Raw genomic sequence first — 18867 nt, forward strand, 5'->3', positions numbered from 1 at the left:
TGTGGCCCCACAATTTCACAGTGATGTCCACAAAGATCAAAGGATACTGCCCAAAATACAGCACATGCAAATTCTGGATAAACTGAAAAGACTGTCCCTTCTCACACTCTGGTGACAGCAGTAGGGAGCTAGAACCCACCAAGATACCACAACACTTGTAACTGTTTCAACGTTTTGTGTGTGAAGACTTAATGCACAAAAACTTGGGCAAGGTTTTTAACAGCAGCTATATTTTTTTCTGTGAAACACAATAACCCAACTACTGTTGTGAGAGATTCTAAGCTTATAATTATGTATGCCTATAGAAATAATTGTAACTCACACCTTTTAATTCTTCTCAGCTGGCAGCACTAATGTCTCAAAAGCAATTTAATAAGATGAAAGGAAAACAAAGTAAGCAGTCAGTCACAAACAGCACCCCCTGGCACAACATAAACAATCTTTAACCATGCATCATCTGATGAGCACATGACTTCACAGGTACTCTCCATTTCTGCTTTATTTTCATGACATTAGTCTGCTACATTTCTTTGCAAAACACTGTATAATCCACACACAATACCATTTTACATCTTAACACTTTCAGATGTATTCCATAACAGCTCCTTTTACTACATCGATATGCCTATTTTGAAACTGTTCGATTACTGATTTCACATCAGTAATTTTTCCCATAATCTAATTAATGCTCCCACTGAGATCTAGTAGTTAACGTAGTACAGCTGCATGAAGCACGAGTTTGCGTTGCTGACTACTGTTATATAGAGTTTTCAAAAACTGTTTTACATTTTATTAGCAATAACAGTAAAATAATTATAAAATGGAGTACTTTTTCAGAAGTGCACAAGTAACTTGTGACTAAGAAAGAGATCAGTATATCAAACGCCACGTGAATACATTCAGTACACTACATAATCTCCAGATAGTGCTGTGCTGGGCCATACAAAACAAGATGCAGAAATGGCCTGCCTGCGTTAACGTGTGAAGGTTACCTGCCATGGGAAGGCAAGTTGTCAAGGGTCCCTTTATGATCAGTGGAGAGACTTATCTTCTGGACATCTCTCTCTTCAACTTCAGAGACCTTAAACACCTAACTTGGACTAGGAGTTTGACTTCAACAGACCCACCAAAGACAGAGACCCACAATTCCCATATTCTGAATACTGAGAATAAATGAGAAAAAGAACTAGATAAAACTGGAAATAGCCCACAAAAGTAGAAGTAACTATTACCTAATGTTTGCAATAGTGTAATTCTAAAACACTCAAAAATCACTTTTCTTCCTTTAATGAATCTTTTTACTCTTTCATTCCTTTCCTAATTTATGCAAGTTATCCCCCCTCTTCCCATCCTTTTTGGCAGAAGAAAAAGAAAACACCATTTCCTTCCCTTTTACCCCTCTTTTTCCTTCACTAGCATCTATGGTAATCCCTCTGCTGTGTAACTTTGTTCCACTGTCTTTTAAACAAAACCCCTGAATTATTTCATTAGGTTTATCTGTACCAAAATTGGTGACAGATTAAGACTGAAACATGTCTCAGGTCCCACATCAGCACAGCAGAATTCTCATTCTAAGATTTGACACAGTTATTTATAATGCTGCTGAATATGTTATCATATTAGCATGCCTGACAAGCTTCTTTCTTTCAAAGTGTTTCTTTTTTTCTTGTTTGTTAAAACAAACTTGCCATGATTAGTCACATTTAAATACCCAAATTCACAAAGCAATCCCCTTACTTAACATAAAGGAGTCTCATCAATACATTTTTCTGGAACTCCACTCAGATTTATTAGTTCCAACATAGAGCTATTGTTTGAAAGATCCTTAAAAGGCCTATTTACTACAACAAGTACTAATTGTGTTTTCAATTTCATTCAAACTGGAGCAACTATGCTAAATGAGAAGAATGCCTCTGTCAGCTGCAGTCTGGAGTACTGTAAACAAAGTAATATGAAGCACCAGAAGGTTTATACCATAGTGTCAGTCAGCATTTCTTCCTCTAACTATGCAACTCTGAACACACAAGTAAAGCTAACGTATATTAAAACAAACAAAAACCAGTATCCTATAGCAAGAACATAAAAGGTTAACATACATTATCCTTACCTTAAGACTACTCTTCATCACACTGGTACCTGAGCAGTTTCCATATAAAACAGGCAGAATAACCACTAGAGATCTCTGACAAAGTCTGAATGTACTCTAAACCTAATTATACTTAAATGAAAAAGTTTAGTTATAGACTCGTATGAGGCCACGATTTCATCTCACTTTTCTCCCAAATTGAAATCTACACCATGGTTGCCCTGGGACTTGTTAATTTGCTTTCAAGAGAAAGGTCTTCATTTTAAAAGTTTTTGAAGCCTCTTCTAAGAGATAAAAGTACTCTGAAATAATCTCAACTTCCAACATATTTTACTCATGACTGTTCCTGCACCATACTAAATGGGGAACAGTTTCAGACTCAGAAGGTATCATTCATTACACCTCAGAAGGCACTATTGGAGAACAATAAAGATAAGGCACACGTAACTGTTAAAAAACACAAAACAAACAGGAGTCTCTATCTGTTAATCTTCCCTCAACTTTGGTGTCAAATAAACTACGAAGATATCCAAATGCTCAAGGTTGCTTTTATAGAAGAAAGAGATCATGACGGTCATTACAGTTCACTTCATCTTAAAGTAAAAATGTGTCCAGTTTCTTTTTTATATGTTCAAAAGCATCTTTTCCCATATAGTCCATACGCCCTTCCTCCCATTTTCTCCGTTCATCTTCAGGATTTGGTTCTTCTGGTTTGAGGTGAATTGAGAGCTCTGAAACAGAATGCGTAACCTCATTCTGCAGGAAGAAGCACAACAGTAGGAAAACAGTTATTTGATTGTTCTTATTTCAGTGCTGTGAAGTTAATACTTGAAAGTCAAATTCCTGCTTTACACAGTTGCAGTTAAAACATGCAAGCAAACAAACAAAAAACAAACAGTATTTAAACACTCATGCTTGGTTTGATAACGTGATCTCGTTGTCTTAGCATCTGTGAACACACCAAGCAGTTATTTTGCTTCTCTTAACTCAAAGCTTGGCACGCTCAGCAACAATACAATGAGATTTCATCACGGGGCTCTCATACGGGCCTAAGTTCCTTTTGGAACATTTTGGCCAAGAATTTTATTGCATCTTCAGTGAGATTAGTGTTATTTATCAGACATGAACCACGTGTTAAATTAATTCAGGAGACTGATATTTATGTGAGACTAAGTTGGAATGACATTACAAAATTCTGAATCATGGTTCAAGATCAAGTTTTCACAGGTGCAGAAAAGTAAGATATATTATTAGTGATAATTTCAACCAAATAAAAGAAAAAACATGTATGTGACTGACCAATGTTAGTAAAAGTAGAACATCCCAACAATTATAACCAGTAATAAAGAAGAAATACAACAAAGGCTAATAAAGACAGGTATTGAAAATCTGCTTTCAGTACTATTCCAAGAGGCTCAGGGGCAAACAACTCATCTCATGTTATAAACAAAGTTAAAACCAACCAGAACAGGCTTCCAGTGAAGCCCTCACCTATTCAGTTATAAACATGCTTTAGAATAGGACTGATTAACTGGAATTAGTGAGATATTAGGCTTAAACCGACTAAGTGCCCTGGAATTGCCATTATATCTGCCAGTTCGGGGCACAGGACTTACACAAGACTTGCACCCACAGACCTGGTAAGGTATTTGGCACAGCCAACATGAAACTATATACTCAAGTTAACTGCACTCTTCCTACATATCCTTGCCTGGGACCAAATCTGTACGTGACTTTAAAGATCAATAAACGCTCTGAAGTGCATGCTTGCTCCATATACATGCAAATATGCATATTTAATTCATGCTATTTAATTCTTAGGTTATGTATATACATATCTACAGTAATGCAAGGAGATTCATTTGTGGTTTTTTGTTTTTTGTTTTTTTTAATTATTATTATTATTATTAAAACCTTTAGCAAAAATTACCAACAGCCTTGGATAAGTTAACAGCTGAACAGGAATCAACATGTTTTCATAATTAGCTAGGGCCCAAACACCCTCACTGCACAGAAGCTACAATTTCTCTTACCAAGTTGTTTCTTAGTCTTAAAAAATGTCACCTTAGTGACAATCTACCCATTTTCCTCTGTAGGAAAATGTCTGTGCTGTGCACCTCACAAGATCCAACTCCTTGACACCCTGTCACTCCACTATTGCCAAATTCGGTACTGCTGTCACACTGCCCACAGATAAACGCAGTGCAAGATCGCACAGCCTTGTAGCTCAGGCTCTGTGCCTGACTTGCAGTACATCGCCTTCCACTTGCTTGGAAACATCACTTCAGCAGGTGAAAAGAACAAACAAAACATGACAAAAAACATTGATGATTATGTTATTGGACAGTTACAAGCTGGCACTGAAAAATATACACTTAAAAATTACAAGTATAACTGCTAAAATGGGATCATACGCCAGTATTGGAAGAGGTTAAGAAATTAATTACATAGATGAAATATTTTTACACATTGTACACATTGTTAGTAGATATTTTCCAAAATGATGCTGGCAGCAAAGACATGCATGCAATTATCAACCAAACTGCAATGCAGAAAGCTACGTGTACCAGTTCTGAGGTTTCCTGAAATGCAGGATGAGAAGTAAGTTGTTCTGAAGGTCTGTCAGGCTCAGAGGGATGGACGTTAGAACCGCATTGTTCAACTTCACATACAGGTTGCTAAAATACAACCACTGAGGTTTTATTAGGAGAACAAGTTTTTTCCCCACAGTCTCCTTATCATGAGAATGCATACAATACAAGCGGATTTCAGTCTTGGGATAGAGAAAAGCAATGGATGGGAGGAAACATCATGAAATATTATCAACAAGGACAAAATTAATCTCACCCAGCTTTAGCTATCAAAATGGCACCGAATCTAAGCTCCTACTATAATCAATCCAGGATAAGTACCTCCAGAGGGCAGCTCATCTCATCCTAAGATTGTTTCAAGAGTGGCTGACACTTTTCAGAGACTACCGAAAGAGCCTGGAAAACTAGCTCACAGTAGATGTCCACATTCATAAGGCCAAACTTAAATGTGAAACAAATCTCATTTTAGGATTCCAGCTTGCTCTGTACCTCAAGCTTTTTATATGCACAGAATGAGAACAGAACAATGTATTCCAAAACAGAAACAAAACAGGCTGCCCCAAAAATATTTCCCCAAATATTTGCCTTTGCCACTCATTGAAACACAAATGAGGAGACAGCCCCCACTCTGGGGTCTCTTTTGCCAAAAGCAAAAGACTCACAAGACTACTGAAGCTAAGCAACATAAAATGGAATGATGGTGTTCCTAACTAAGAAGAGAATCAGATTGTTCACTTCAAATTAATACAGTCTTCCCATAAACCAATCTTACTCTATTGTAATTAAAAAAAAAATAAAATAGTGTAATTCACATTTGAATTTAAGTAAACATTGTTATTTTTTCACCCCAAAAGAGCATCTGGAAAATGTATTCCCTATTTAATTTCAGCATTTCCAATGGTCAGATGCATCAGACACAAGGTAAAACATTCTTGCTAAAAGAATCATTCTTAAGTTGTAAGACTGGAATGTTTGCAGTTTTCCTTCAGCACTTCCACACTGGAAAAGAGTGGAAAAGAAAGGAGGGAAGGCTACAGCTTTATTTTATGGAGCAACTATAGTCTGAAGTGCTGAACATAATAAAAACTGTCTTTTCCTTAACAGAAAATAGTCCACAAGAGTAGACATTACAACATCGATTTTATTTTCCCCTAATTGTACCGTGCTATAGCATGGCTTATCATACACACACGGTGACTTACACCTGCAGAAACGTTACTCTATTACCTCCAGTCACATTTCTGCACGAAATAAGGAGAGTCAGTGCAACAGAAATACCCAAATACATGAAGAGTGACAGAAATACCAGGGCCTCTGCAGTGATCACCACTGAATTCTTTGCACAATACTCCTTGTTGCCTGAATCATTGAAATCTGAGGAACAGTTTTCTGAATCAGCACTTCAGGGATAAAAAAAAAAAAAAAAAAAAAAAAAAAAAAATCTACACAAAAGGGATAAAAGGATTTTAGCTTTAAGAATATTTATTTACAGGAACATTAATACTCAGTAGATTAATTTAGTAACATAGGTCCTTAATAACATGTAATAAAAGGAATCTAACAACTTTCAGTATGTAATCTCGATGCAAACTCTTTCAGCCTCCAGGTATGTCACGCACACATGACTAAAGATTAAAGAAAAATATTCTTGAGACTATTTCTTATGAAAGCAAAAAAAATCAATGGTGACAGCTAAAGTGAAGAAGCTATAATCTCCCAGATCAGAAACCTAAATCAAAATCTTATTTTAGCATACCATTTTACTTTGTTACTGTATATGAGAATGTACAGCACACTTACAACTTCGAAACTGAGTTCCTCAGGTGGACAAGTCATTTCATACGTCTGCTCTGGAGGTACAGGCATTTGTAGCGAATTGGCCTCAGAAGGCTCAACCTTTTTCAGTGTAATTTCAACTCCATTGAAAGTATGCTAACAAAAACAAGAACATCCTGTCACTGAAATAAAATTTTGCAGGAAATCAACACCTTATTTCCAACAGCTTCACTTCTAACGTTTTCAGCATTGAAATTAATAAAGTCAAACAATTTGCGGTCCCAGTATCAGAGCATATTGCAATTTAGATTTATGAACTAAAGAGTATGCTGCCATCATCAGGAGGGAAACCTAACACGTCCTTTTATCTTAATGTTACTGCAGTTGAACTATTTCTTCACTGCATATTTTTATTTTTTTTAAATTAAAATGCATTGAAGTATGAGATCAAAACCTTCCCATTCCTTCCTCTGCTTTCCAATTTGTCATGACGTTTATAAACCAAATTCCTCTCTGGAGCTTTGATGATAATTGTCCAACTGATCACATGGCACTATGCAGTTCATGTAATGATGGTTAACAGTTTAATATTTATAAAGCATAAAAGAAAATATTTATATATGCATAAAAGTGACTTAAATTGTCACATCTGGATATGAAATTAAAAATCTTATCTTCCTTCTACTCACAGAATCACAGGATTGTAGGGGTTGGAAGGGACCTCAAGAGATCATCGGGTCCAACCCCCCTGCCAAATCGGGTTCCCTAGAGCAGTTTCTACTCATTAGTTTATAATGTAGGTCTCCAAGAAAGCATCTGTTTATCAACAGATTTTTATTCTATTCATGAAAACTATACGTTGCTGTACTTCTGATGAAAAAACGAGTAAAGAGTTCAGTAAATGCTTGATGATGTACAACTAACTTATATAACATCCCAAATGTTATTAACTCTGCCTATGCAGATCTGATTTCTTAAAGCTCTCATAAAACAAATTAAAAAGCAGGGCTGAAAAGGTAGATTTTACTACAGCTCAAAGCCTAGTGTGATGGTCTAAATCAGCTTAGCTTCAAGAAGTCAGAAGTCTGTTTCATAGCCAGATGATCACCTTCTCTGCCTAATTTGTCCCATATTTTGTGTTTAATTTGCAGAACGCATTTACATACGTTGCCATACAAACTCCTCCTCAGTTAAGAAGGGGAATGGGAGAAATCTTTGTAAAGCCACGGTACCCCAAGTCCTTCCTAAACTGTTAGTTTAGATGCCGGTAGAAGCAGTCACTGCTATTGCCAATCAGCAGATGTTCTCCCACGTAATTCTTTCCTCTGGAGAAGGCGGTATTCAGAATTTTTCTGTGACTCAGTACATTCCCACTAACTCCTTGATAGTTACCTTGCGTTCCTCAGATTCTGATTGTTCCGTCTTTTGAAGCTTTTCTAACAAAGGCAGGATACTGGCACTGTATATATTCCACCAGAGGGCAAGAAATGACAGCTGATGAAAAGACCCAGAGGTGGTGCCATCGTGCATAACTCTCTTTGTTTGAAGGTTGTATTTGTAGTTCCAGGGCTTTGTTGCTCCCAAGAAGTGAACAACTTTGGCATCTCTGCCAAAACTGTAGAAATTAAACATACAGGTCTATACATCAAAGATAATTTTAGCATATATACATTGCTAAAGAAACATGCTTACTCTCACTGGTGAAGTAATTTTGACATTTTCTAACAGCAACACATTCAGTATGAGTATATATATTAACATTTTTATCTTTTTAGATTAAGGCATTTCACATAGCATACAGTAAACAAAAGACTACACTGCCATTTGCTTCCCTCTGCTAATTCCAGTAGAAAAATTCATGAAGGAAAGTGCAAATGCAGTCCCATTTCCAGTCCTCCTCCATGCCCTGTTCACAAATAAATACCACTTCAAACACCAAATCAACAGAATTGGTTAACACTGATCTCATTTTGAAAATAACTAATAAAAACATCATCCTAAGTTCACTCCCCAAAAAGAATGCTTCATGCAACTGTAACAGTAATTCATGACACCCTAAATCTTAAAAGCAACTTGCCTCTTGCCAGAAAAGATTCTCTAACTGAACTGTCTGAGGTAATATAATTACCAGCACAAATTCAGTTTCAAGGAAGAGCCTATGTCGTTTTTTTGTTTGTTTGTTTTGTTTTAAGAAAAAAAAAAATAGAGAGAAAGAAAAATCCCAACTATTTCCTATAGAACTGACTGGAAAAAAGGGGAAGAAATTTAAAATAAAGCTGTCAGAAGCTAATGTTGAAGTAATTCAATTATTTCCAAATTTGGGAAAAGCTTTTCTGAAGCAACTTTTGAGACAAAGCAGCCAACTCTGGGACTCTATCTGTCCCATAGATAGATACAAGAAACTTTTGTATTGCTCTTAAGCTTCTATTATGCAATTTTTACAAAATATGTCATTTCTTACTGCTGTAATTTAAATTAACAGAATATGCCAGTATTATTCTCTCACTTTCTTGTAATAAATGATTTGTTGCTAGCAAGCTACAGTGATTTATAATCAGCCAAAAGCGTCACTACTTACTGATTGAAAGCAGGAACATAGGTGTACACAGCACTGCTGCTTAAGTTGTAGATGAAAGGTAAGTGTTTACCAATATCTGCTGTTGCCCAGTTGCTGAAGAAGCTATTCAACAAGCCTTGATCACCCCCTAAAGCATACATAAAACAGTATTAGCATAATGTATAACATGCAAATTTACATCAAAATTTCGTGTCCAGGGATGGATGTGAGACTGGTGTGTTCACGGGACTGCAGGTTAGACTTGAGAAAATGGCCACATGAGCAGGTGCAAGTGAGTAATACCTGGTCCACTCTGATGCAATTTCAATGTAAGTGGAGTCCTATTGGAACATATGAAGAGAGGAGTAGGAAGGGGTTTTGGTCTCCCTCAGAGCAGAAGATCAGCTATATTTCTCTCTCCTAAACCAGACAGCAAAATTAAAACTTACTGAGCGAGACTCAGACACAATGTCCCTTCATTACAATTTTCTGGGAATCGCAGCCTGCAGTAAGTCAACATGTCCTAAATACTGTGTAAGAGGCAAAGATCCACACCATAAATTTTTGTGGAAACATAATTACTTAAAGCCTAGAGAACTCCTGCCTTTCTCCATTCTGCCAGATAGCATGGAAGCTACAGAAAAAATGCCTTATTGAGAATGAATCTAATTTCTTGCACTTCAACTCTTACTCCTTGCCCCTCTGTTATGCCTTACCGTCAAAGCTGCCATGTTCAGCAGCAAACTGGAGCAGCAGGTTGTAAGTTTTTAAAGATGGTCGGAACACAAATACACCACTATTAAAGCAGTCAGGCCAGCCAGAATCCGGAGCTGCTGAAAACTCTTCTCGATCAAACAATTCATCAACATTGCAAAGCACCTTGGAGACAGTAGTAGAAAAGTAGTTGTTACCGAAGATGTTTTTCTGGAACATGAGTAGCTAAATCAGTACTAACAAATTCAGTTTAGTTCTACCAAGGATGTAGATTGCATAGAATAACAGGAGATACAATGCCAAACATGTTTGTGGCTAGCACTTATTTTTTTAATATACTAAGGTAACATTAACTGTGGTTCCCCATGACTTCTCTGATAAAAGTGCAAACCCTATGAAATTACTTCATAAGCCTCAGAGACCCTCCAAAAGGTCCCTTTAAATATTACAACGTACCATGAAAACACGTAGTCTCCTTATTTCTTAGCTCACTTTCTCAGAATCCATTGTTCCCAGTAACTGCAACAAAGCTCAGAATCCAAACAATTTGACTTAGCAACAGGATGACTAAAGGGGTAGCAGAAAAAACGCCTCTTTTTACTGGTTTTCTAATATATGTTAAGCTCAGTCTTGCTTTGGTTTGGTTTCAAAGCTTCACAGTGAAGTGGGAAAAATCGATCGGGTTAAGGCCCAGGGCAGCGTTAAAGTTGGTGGAAAGACGGCTGTGCAGTCACTGAATGCCTGCACCCCACCCATAACAGTCATCAAGGGAGCCACTGTGAAAAATAGAACGATTACTATTTTTTTCTTTTTAATTCAATTAAAAAACACAGCCAAATACTTGCCTTCTTCCTTTAACATTAAACAGGAAATCATACGCTTTTCCCCTCACTCCCTGAGAATAATAATTTAATTTGGTTTCTAATGCAACTATAATCTTATTAAATCAAAATGCATTCCACTCTCTCAAAATGAAGTGCTTAAGTGCAGAGAAAGGCATGACTGTTGCCAAAATTAGTCTTTTCTTTTTTAATCTCCATCTGAAAAAAATATGAATGTTTCTGGCTTTTTCCCCCCCCCTCTATTTTATAACGAGCCTGCCTCCCTGACCAGAGTAAGTCCAAACAGAAGTGTATGAAAGAGATCTCTTCTAAACATCTGTCAGAAGCCAATTTGCATAGTGTGTGTTTATATCTTTTGAGGACAGTCCTGAGGCTACTCTCAGAAACAGGATCCACTTCTCTGCAGTGAGCAGAACTGTGAGCACTGCCAAACATCCAGCTGGAGCTTCTGTGACCATGTGTCTCCCAGCAAATCTGGTCACTTTGTAGGCCACTAGGTTGCGAGACGAGGAAGCATCCCACACCCAGAGCAGCTGTTTAAGACAGACAAAAACGTTGCCACAGCTCCTACTCTACTCACCAAAGTGTCTGCATCCATGAAGACACATTTGCTATAATGAGTAAGAGTCCAGCAGTGAAGCTTAGTGAAGGTTACACCCAGTTCTGGCCTCTGCAACAGAGCCAACCGGACCGAGTCAGCACTGTCGAGTGCATCCACCTCGATGACTTCATCGAACACGCTGCGCAGGACAGACCTACCAGAGCAAGCAGTGGAGGGAAAGAAGGAAATTTATGGAGGTTCATCAGACTCCACTTCTGGCATGAAAATAGTGACACACAGCACATTTACTATGACAGTAACAAAGGTTAGATTGATTGGTTAGAAAACGACATCAAAAGTTCAAAGTCCTTGTAAACAGTCTGCTGAAGTGACAGATACGAGGCCATAAACCAGCGCTTCTTCCACTAAGGGAGCAGCACATCCACTTTGGGATGCCAGCACATCTCAGAAATGACAGGTGCTGCATGGAGGAGAAAACAATCCTTACTTTAGTTACTCAGTCTCCTATAGAAACACTGACAGAAATTAAAGTAACTTTCACTCCTGCACAACCGTCTCTAAGGAACAGCACCGTACTGTGTTACGTGTGGCAGGCACTGTCAGTGCAGTTGGTAGCACCTATCATGCCTGAGCAAAAGCAGCTCCAAAATTGCACCTTCTAAAACAGAAGTTATATGCTTGCTCACTACTGTAAGTCATCTCAAATGAGACTTTCAGGAAAACATCTTTTCTCTGTGCATCTCTTTCACATGAATTTAATAGGTGATATCAAAGTAGCTAATTTTCCTTCAAGGCACAAAAAAAAAAGTATTTCAAGCAGCTCATTTATTTACATTACACTATTAACTACGAAGCCCTGGATGTCATATAAACACAGAAAGAGAAAAGCCTGTGCTGATTATCGAGATTTCAGAATCATTAGATTTTGCTCACCTGATCTTCAAGTGACAGAAGTTAACTATGAAAGAATAAAGAGCAGATACAGATTTCTAGAAACATAGTTCAGTGACAAACTTTTAAAAATGTTATCCTTGGTTTAAAAGGGGGGGAGGAGGCGGAGGTAGGGGGTCTTGTCCCAGTGAAGATTGAGGGAGCAGGAAGAAATGAAAAAATTGAGACTTAGCATCCACCCAGTTGTCAAATGTATTTAAAAGTCATTCAGGAAGGTTTCATTGTTATCACAGATCCTATCTGTGAGAGAAATCCTGGAAAAACAGATTTATGGATATCTAAAGGAGCAAAAAAAGGGAAATTATGTTTCTTGAGCCAGCTGCATTGCTAATACTTTCAAATGGCATACAGAAATTGGGAGCTTGCACACTTCCTAAGCCACAGCAGGATTAAGAGCTTGAGTAGTTGTGGCATGTCATGTTCCTTTTAACAACTAACACAGTCCTCCAAAAAATCAAGGCTAGAGTTCAACAGATCTAATGAGATTTCTGTACACACAGTTCTGTCGTGCCTGTAGAATCACATCCCAAACTGGAAAGTGATTTAAAAAAGGGCAGAAAGAAATGTATTCCCCATCATGTTAGCAGGGCGCTAATAGTTTAAGATCAGTCATCTGAATTTGAGCCACTGATATCTTTGGAGAGTTCTGATGTCAGAGGTGGTAGGTATCTTGCTCTCCCTAAAATAAAAAACACTTGGAGGAAGCAAAAAACAAAACCAATACCACCTTTATTTTGGCTCAAAAGCAAGACACTAAAAGCCTACTTCCCAAACTTTTGGCTAACGTTCCCAATTATGAGCTTGAGAATCAACTTCCAGCCACAAGCTCTATTTCTGCAAGTGAATTCTTACCAGGCTTACAGTCATATCATGGATATTATTTGGGACTCCCCTCAGAAATCACTGGCCAAGTGGGAAATTCTACAGACAATACCATGAAGCCCTCAGGAAGCCTATTAAAATCCTTCACATTACTTCTTATTTTTTCCATATTATCACTCTCCAAAACAACATGAATTCTTACCTCATCCCACTGGAAACACCTGGTGTAATTAGCACTGCCAATTTTCTAGATGTCGTATGGTTCCTCAGTGACTGTCCAAGAACCAGAGCTCCTTGACAATAAACATCATCAGTAGCGAGGGTCACAAAGGCTTGATCCGTTACTGCAAGCAAATATTCAGAAGAGTCATTTTACAGCTTTAACATAAGCTCTTTTGGCTCTACAATCTCCCTCCTCCAGCTAACCAACAGGCTATAGCTTATAACAACCTGCAGCTCCTGTGATAAGCTCTTTTCTTGCCCAAATTCCCCCAGAGGACAAAACTGAATAGAAAATCCAATAAACATCATTGCAGAATATATGTTTCTGATTTTTTTTTTCCCGATTTACATAATACTAGGTAGGAAGTTTTCAGACTAGTCTTAAACAAATAATTCTCTGGGTCACGTTGCCTAAACCTAATGACAAATCAAACAAGCTGATCTATAAATATTTAGATTGTACATTTATCTAACATAACATTGTATCTAACAATACAACTGATAAAGAAAGTTTTCCTGTTTATATAGTGCCGAAGCTAAGGAAAAAAAAAAGTTAAATACAAACCAGAAATACCTTTCTTTCCATTACCTCACTAAATCAACCTACCAGGCATTATTCTTCACTTTATTCCCTCTGTACTGGTGTAACTGGTGCTGGCTGAGTAACTGGTACCTACTGACATATGCAAAGGAACTGCTGCTGAGGTTGGCAGCCCCGCCAAAGTTAAGGCTCCCTTACCTTAAGCAACTCTGAGAAAATTAGTTGTGTTCCTCAGAGTCAAAAGGCATATGGAATAAAAAAAAAAAGTTACAATAAAAAAGAAAGCAAGCTACACTCCTGCACGGTTTTGTAAAGGTACTAGAGCACGTTTCGTAAAGGTACTGGGCCTGCGACACCAGCTGCTGCTTCTTCAGCTCTGCCCTCCAACAGAGACATTATCGGGGTTATGGGGCAAGCCAGAACCAAAAATTCAGTGATGTGATGGGCATCCCTCAGAGATGAAGGAATACCTCAGCTTTCTAGGCTGCAACATTAACCAGAACAAGGTAACTGGGTCACACAGGACAAGGGGAATTCCACTAAGCTACAGAGCTTCAGTAATAATTTGTCCTGAATTACTCGTATAAAACCACCATCATTTTTAGGGACAAGCAATTGTGATAAACTATTAAAAAACAAAACAAAACACCATGCCACATGGTTTCCAGGATCCATGAGAGACACTCAGAAGGAATCTGGCAGAACCAGCGCAGAGCACCCAACAATTGCCCTCAAGAGGCTGCCGAAACGCACAGGTTGAAGCCTCTGCCCTAGCATCGAGGTGTGTCATGAAGCACAGCCGGAGCCCTCAGACGCTGAGCACTTCCATTTCCCTGTCATACAAACCCAGAGGGAAACCCAGACCCTCTGTGTGCTGGTCTGTCCCCCCATCACCAGCCAGGCCCAAACTCTCAGCAGGCACAGACACCGCGCTCTTCCTACACCACCACAGGCCCCCACAACACTCAACAATTTCGGCAGTGGCAAACTTAGCCAAAACACTCAGTTATCCACCCAAACGTAAACCAGCTTGCAGATCCCTCAGCTAAGCAAATTCCAACAGCCTTGTTAATCACAATTCCCAGAAGCAAACCAAGTAAAAAGGAGCTTTCTCTGTGGAAACACCTGAGCCTCCTGTTATCACAACAGCTCAAGCAAGTTACGAGTGTCACAAAAAACAACGAGTAACTGGGGCTTACATGGAGAGGTTTGGAAGGACAGTTGTAAGCTGCCCCTGCTGCAGCTTTCCAAAAGGTTACACAAATACAAGCACACACCCAAAAAAAATAATAATGACCAACACACACCAAAAAAAAAAAAAAAAAAAAAAAAAGCTGAAGGCCACTTCAGCAATAAAATTATTCTCCAAAGACACAAAGACTCAAAAGACTCAGCAAAGAAAGGCACTTAGGCACTTTTGTGTTAGGCAACAAGCATCTCCAGCCAAAAAAAGTAATAAAACAACTAGTGAGAAGAATGTAGGGGGTAGGCTAGTACAAAAAGCAAACTGTGAAAAGAGTAGGTGTTTAAATCTTAAAACCGCTATTTTAAATAACAACCATAAAACCGAGCACATAATCTCCTTACTGTTTCTGCAAATTCTTTTAGCTACAGAAACCAAATATTTACATATATAATGCACCTAAAACTAAACAAGCTGCTCATCAAAGAGTTCAGCAAGCTGGTGTGGCAAATTACCACATCTTACACATACTTTCATGCCAGCACCTCTCAGACGAAAGCTGTGGTCAGAACGAGAAGTAGGCAAACAGCTGAATGAATACAGCTTCTAAGAAACTTTGGCTAATGCTTAGCAAAGTAAAGAAACCAATTTTGTCTCCTGCAAATCAGCTGTGGGATACATTTTATGGCTTTCTTAATATAGTGAACCATTACAGAGGTAATTAAATTGATAATCAAACTACTGGCTGAAACCATACAACATTAAACTGTTACTGATGCAAACAGAAACATATGCTAGCTATTCTAAAATGATGCAGAGCTATCAGTTACTCTGTTAAAGATCCACGGGTGGGGGCTAAAATCAAAAGACTTTATCATTACTTGTTCTTTCATTTAATCCATGTTTTCAAGGGGAAAAAAAAAAAAAAAGCATTACTTTAATTTCCCTGTTTAGACTATTCCTTGAAAATCTGTCCCTATAATTACTCTATTTTTAAAACTCAAAACTACAGATAAGATTTGCATAAAGATCTACGAAAATAAACTCTGCCAAAAATTCCCATTTAAATTAAAGAAAGAATAATGTTGCTTTTAATTTAATCTACACAGGGCTTCACCCACTGATTGCAAGCTGCAAGAGCAGCAATATTTGATCTTTAAGTTTGAAAGCCAAGGGTGTTGGTACTTAAAATTCATTGCAACTAGATTTTTTTTTTCTTTTTTAGAAGTGTCAAGGGCAGCTTTATGCATAATTTTCAGTTCTTTGAGCTGAATGACAATAGGATTTGTCACAGAAAACACCTAGTGTGAAGAGTATTGAGTTTTCAAGCAAATTGTTTTCAAGCTGTGAAACCCTATGGCTGATATCATTGACTCTCAGGAAATTATAAGAAAAGTAAGAGTATGAATAGAATCACATTAAAACTACGTTGTATGGATTTATGACTGCTGATTTATCTTATCTAGACAACCACACAGCACATGAAGTTGCAAGTTTAGAAATCACAATTGCCAGCACTGGCAAAAGTTTCTCAGCAGAAACCAGAGACTTCCAAGGAAATAACTGTGGTGAGTTATTTTAGAGACCACTCCCAAGCTGCAGATGGCAGCACAGAAAAGATAGCAAAATTAATGTGAATCACTGCAATAGGCAGAGTGATTTTATGCGCAACATGTTCCAGATTTTTTAGTCAAGATCACCAGCTTCTTATGCTACTTACTCATAGCAGTGCCTCAGACAAAACTGCCAGGGGCAATATCCTTAAACAGGCCTGAAAACCAGTTCTAGGGCTGCAGAAAAGCCTTGGAATCTGCACCAGCAAGCAGACTGAGCGGTTCTCACTTTGATGATCACAGAAAAAGGGGAGACAGAGAATGAACAAACTCCAGTGAGAGTCAGAAGTTACTCATAAAATAAGCACTGAATGAAACACATACCTGCCAGCTTTAAGACAAGTTTAAGTAGTTTCTTTCATAACCCAACAGACATAGCTTTGTAAACATATTTTTGTCTTCTGACAGACAGAGAAAGGATAAATGTGCTCTAGCAGCGGCTCCTGGAGTAACAGATTTGTCAAGTTGCCCACTCCAAAGCTGCCATGGGAGACAGAGACTTGTAGGCTACAACTCTCCTGCAGGCACACTCTAAATAATACGTTGCTGTCACGCATAAGAATAAGAGTACATAGAAGAGATAAAAATCTCCAACAGGCTGGCTATGTCCCCCGTATGTACGGTCTTGTGTGCTAACCAACACTGGCTGTTTTCTTACATCCCTCCCCATTACCATCTGCTGTTCCTTTCTCATCCCTTCACTAAAAATGTGATCCCTGTGGGGTCAGCACGTTACAGCTCAGGTCTGTGCCCGCTCTGAAACCTGCAGCAACAAGGCCATGGCCACCCCTGCCCACCTCATCTCCTGTGATAGTAGTGTTGTTACCCCCCTCCCACACCCAGGTCCCTGTGCACCTTCCCCCAGAGGCATGTTTGACCAAAGGCGGGTCAGGCTTACTGCAGAGATAAAGTCACAGCCTCCTGGCTTCGCTGACCTACCACAACCATTTTCAGAAGCATCTGGCACAGAAAGCTCGGCTCCAGCTGACAACTGGAGCCTCAGCACCAGGGAGACGTATCTCGCCACAAGTAGGTAGAATGAGTAACGTTGTGAAAGGCTTTGTAAGACCACCCACAGAAATTACTATGCACATTTTCAGCAAAGAGAGGGTTCCTGCCATAGCAATCAAGCGATGGCTTGGCGATACGAATTCCCGTGCTTCCTTGGTCTGGGTCCAGCAGTGGAGATGCTTGTGTTACCGATGGGCGCTGTGCTGGCACAGCCAGCGCCTCCACGCAGATCACACGTTGCCGTTTGGCAGCGCGCAGCATTTCTTGGGGTCTAACAAAGCCCTGCCCGACCCAAACCAAATCCTTTATCGTTAAAGCAACACTGAATTTTACCAGGCAGGATTACAGCTTATCTTGGAAGGCTACAGAGAGGAGACTTGTTTCTCATTTAGCGCATTTTATTAAGTATCTTTCGGTGGTGAACAGTTAGGTTCCGCTTCGAGAACCAGCAATTGCGTTACTCAATAGACTGTAAGCTATCTCTGTGAAAAATCAAATGCAACGATGTTATAATATGCAATTAAGCACAATAATGGCTGTAAAACAGTCATGTTTAGCTTTGAAAAATGAAATACTTGTCATTGCTTGAGTGATCCGTGTAACCTCCGGGAACCCAGCGCCGGGCAGCACAAGGCAGAGGACGCCGCACCTCGCACCTAGCGGGTTTCGCCACCCCTCCCCGGCAGAGCCGAGCCCCCCCCGCAGCCCCATGTCGCAGCCATGTCGCGACTCCGCCGGCGGGGCCGCTCCACCTGCCGCCGCCGCACGGAGCCCGCCCGGCTCGCCCCCCGCCAAATGGCGACCCCCCTCTCCCCCCCATCCCCACCCCGGGCCGCTAATGGCGGGCGGGCCGGCCGAGCCCGTACTCACCGGACATCCTGCGGCTGCGGGGCCGGCCGGGATTAGCCTCCCGGATAATGAGCCTCCGGGGGGGGAGGCGGCGGCTGGACCGCGCTCCCTGCGCAGACGAACGGCGTGAGCGGCGGGGCTTGGCACGTCCCGACCCGGTCCCGCTCCCCCCTCGACCCTGCCCCGCCGGGTGGCCCCGAAGCGCCGCTCCCGGCCCTGGTCCCGGTCCCGGTCCCGGCCCTCGCACCTGCCCGGCGCCCCCCGGCGGCTCGGCTCGGCGCGGTGCTCCCGCCCCGTTGTGCCCGGCCCGGCCCTCTTCTGCCCTCCTGTGCAGCCTTGTGAGGGAAAACAGGGCCGTCCGTGGGGGTTAAGGTCGCGGGCTGCAGAAACGAGCACTTAGAGAACGAACCACGGCAGCGACTCCGGTGTGGCCGGCGGTAGCCAAATGGCATTCGCCGCATCGCCGTGGGTTGGCCGTGCGGTGAGGGTCTTGGCTCCCCTCGGCTTCTCTGCAGCCATTGTAGCCCCTGTGGATAACTACGTGCTG

General features: G+C 40.2%; 1 protein-coding gene across 4 annotated transcripts; it reads right to left on the reverse strand.

The window, feature by feature from the left end:
* Window positions 1-331: 331 nt before the first annotated feature.
* GYG2 (glycogenin 2) lies at window positions 332-18472 on the reverse strand. Of its 4 annotated transcripts, none has more exons than XM_032207913.1 (9): window positions 18342-18472; window positions 13104-13245; window positions 11147-11321; window positions 9727-9889; window positions 9032-9158; window positions 7846-8068; window positions 6478-6609; window positions 4654-4764; window positions 332-2842 (listed from the first exon to the last, which is right to left on the reverse strand). In XM_032207913.1, exons 1-9 carry the CDS (start codon window positions 18346-18348, stop codon window positions 2681-2683), a joined length of 1242 nt encoding a protein of 413 aa, XP_032063804.1. In that variant the 5' UTR covers window positions 18349-18472; the 3' UTR covers window positions 332-2680. The 4 variants fall into 4 exon arrangements, with proteins under 4 accessions (XP_032063804.1, XP_032063805.1, XP_032063807.1 ...); XM_032207914.1 differs by lacking the exon at window positions 18342-18472 and adding an exon at window positions 18047-18073; XM_032207916.1 differs by lacking the exon at window positions 18342-18472 and adding an exon at window positions 16568-16608.
* Between the last annotated feature and the right edge of the window lie 395 nt (window positions 18473-18867).

This window comes from Aythya fuligula, chromosome 1, assembly GCF_009819795.1.
Source record: "Aythya fuligula isolate bAytFul2 chromosome 1, bAytFul2.pri, whole genome shotgun sequence".
NCBI lineage: Eukaryota > Metazoa > Chordata > Aves > Anseriformes > Anatidae > Aythya > Aythya fuligula.

Coding starts and splice junctions, on each gene's coding strand:
- GYG2 (XM_032207913.1), bottom strand. Junction 11,322..13,103: donor GGTGTTTCCAGTGGGATGAG/GTAAGAATTCAT, acceptor TTGCTCTGGTAG/GTCTGTCCTGCGCAGCGTGT. Junction 2,843..4,653: donor TTCAGGAAACCTCAGAACTG/GTACACGTAGCT, acceptor TTCTTCCTGCAG/AATGAGGTTACGCATTCTGT.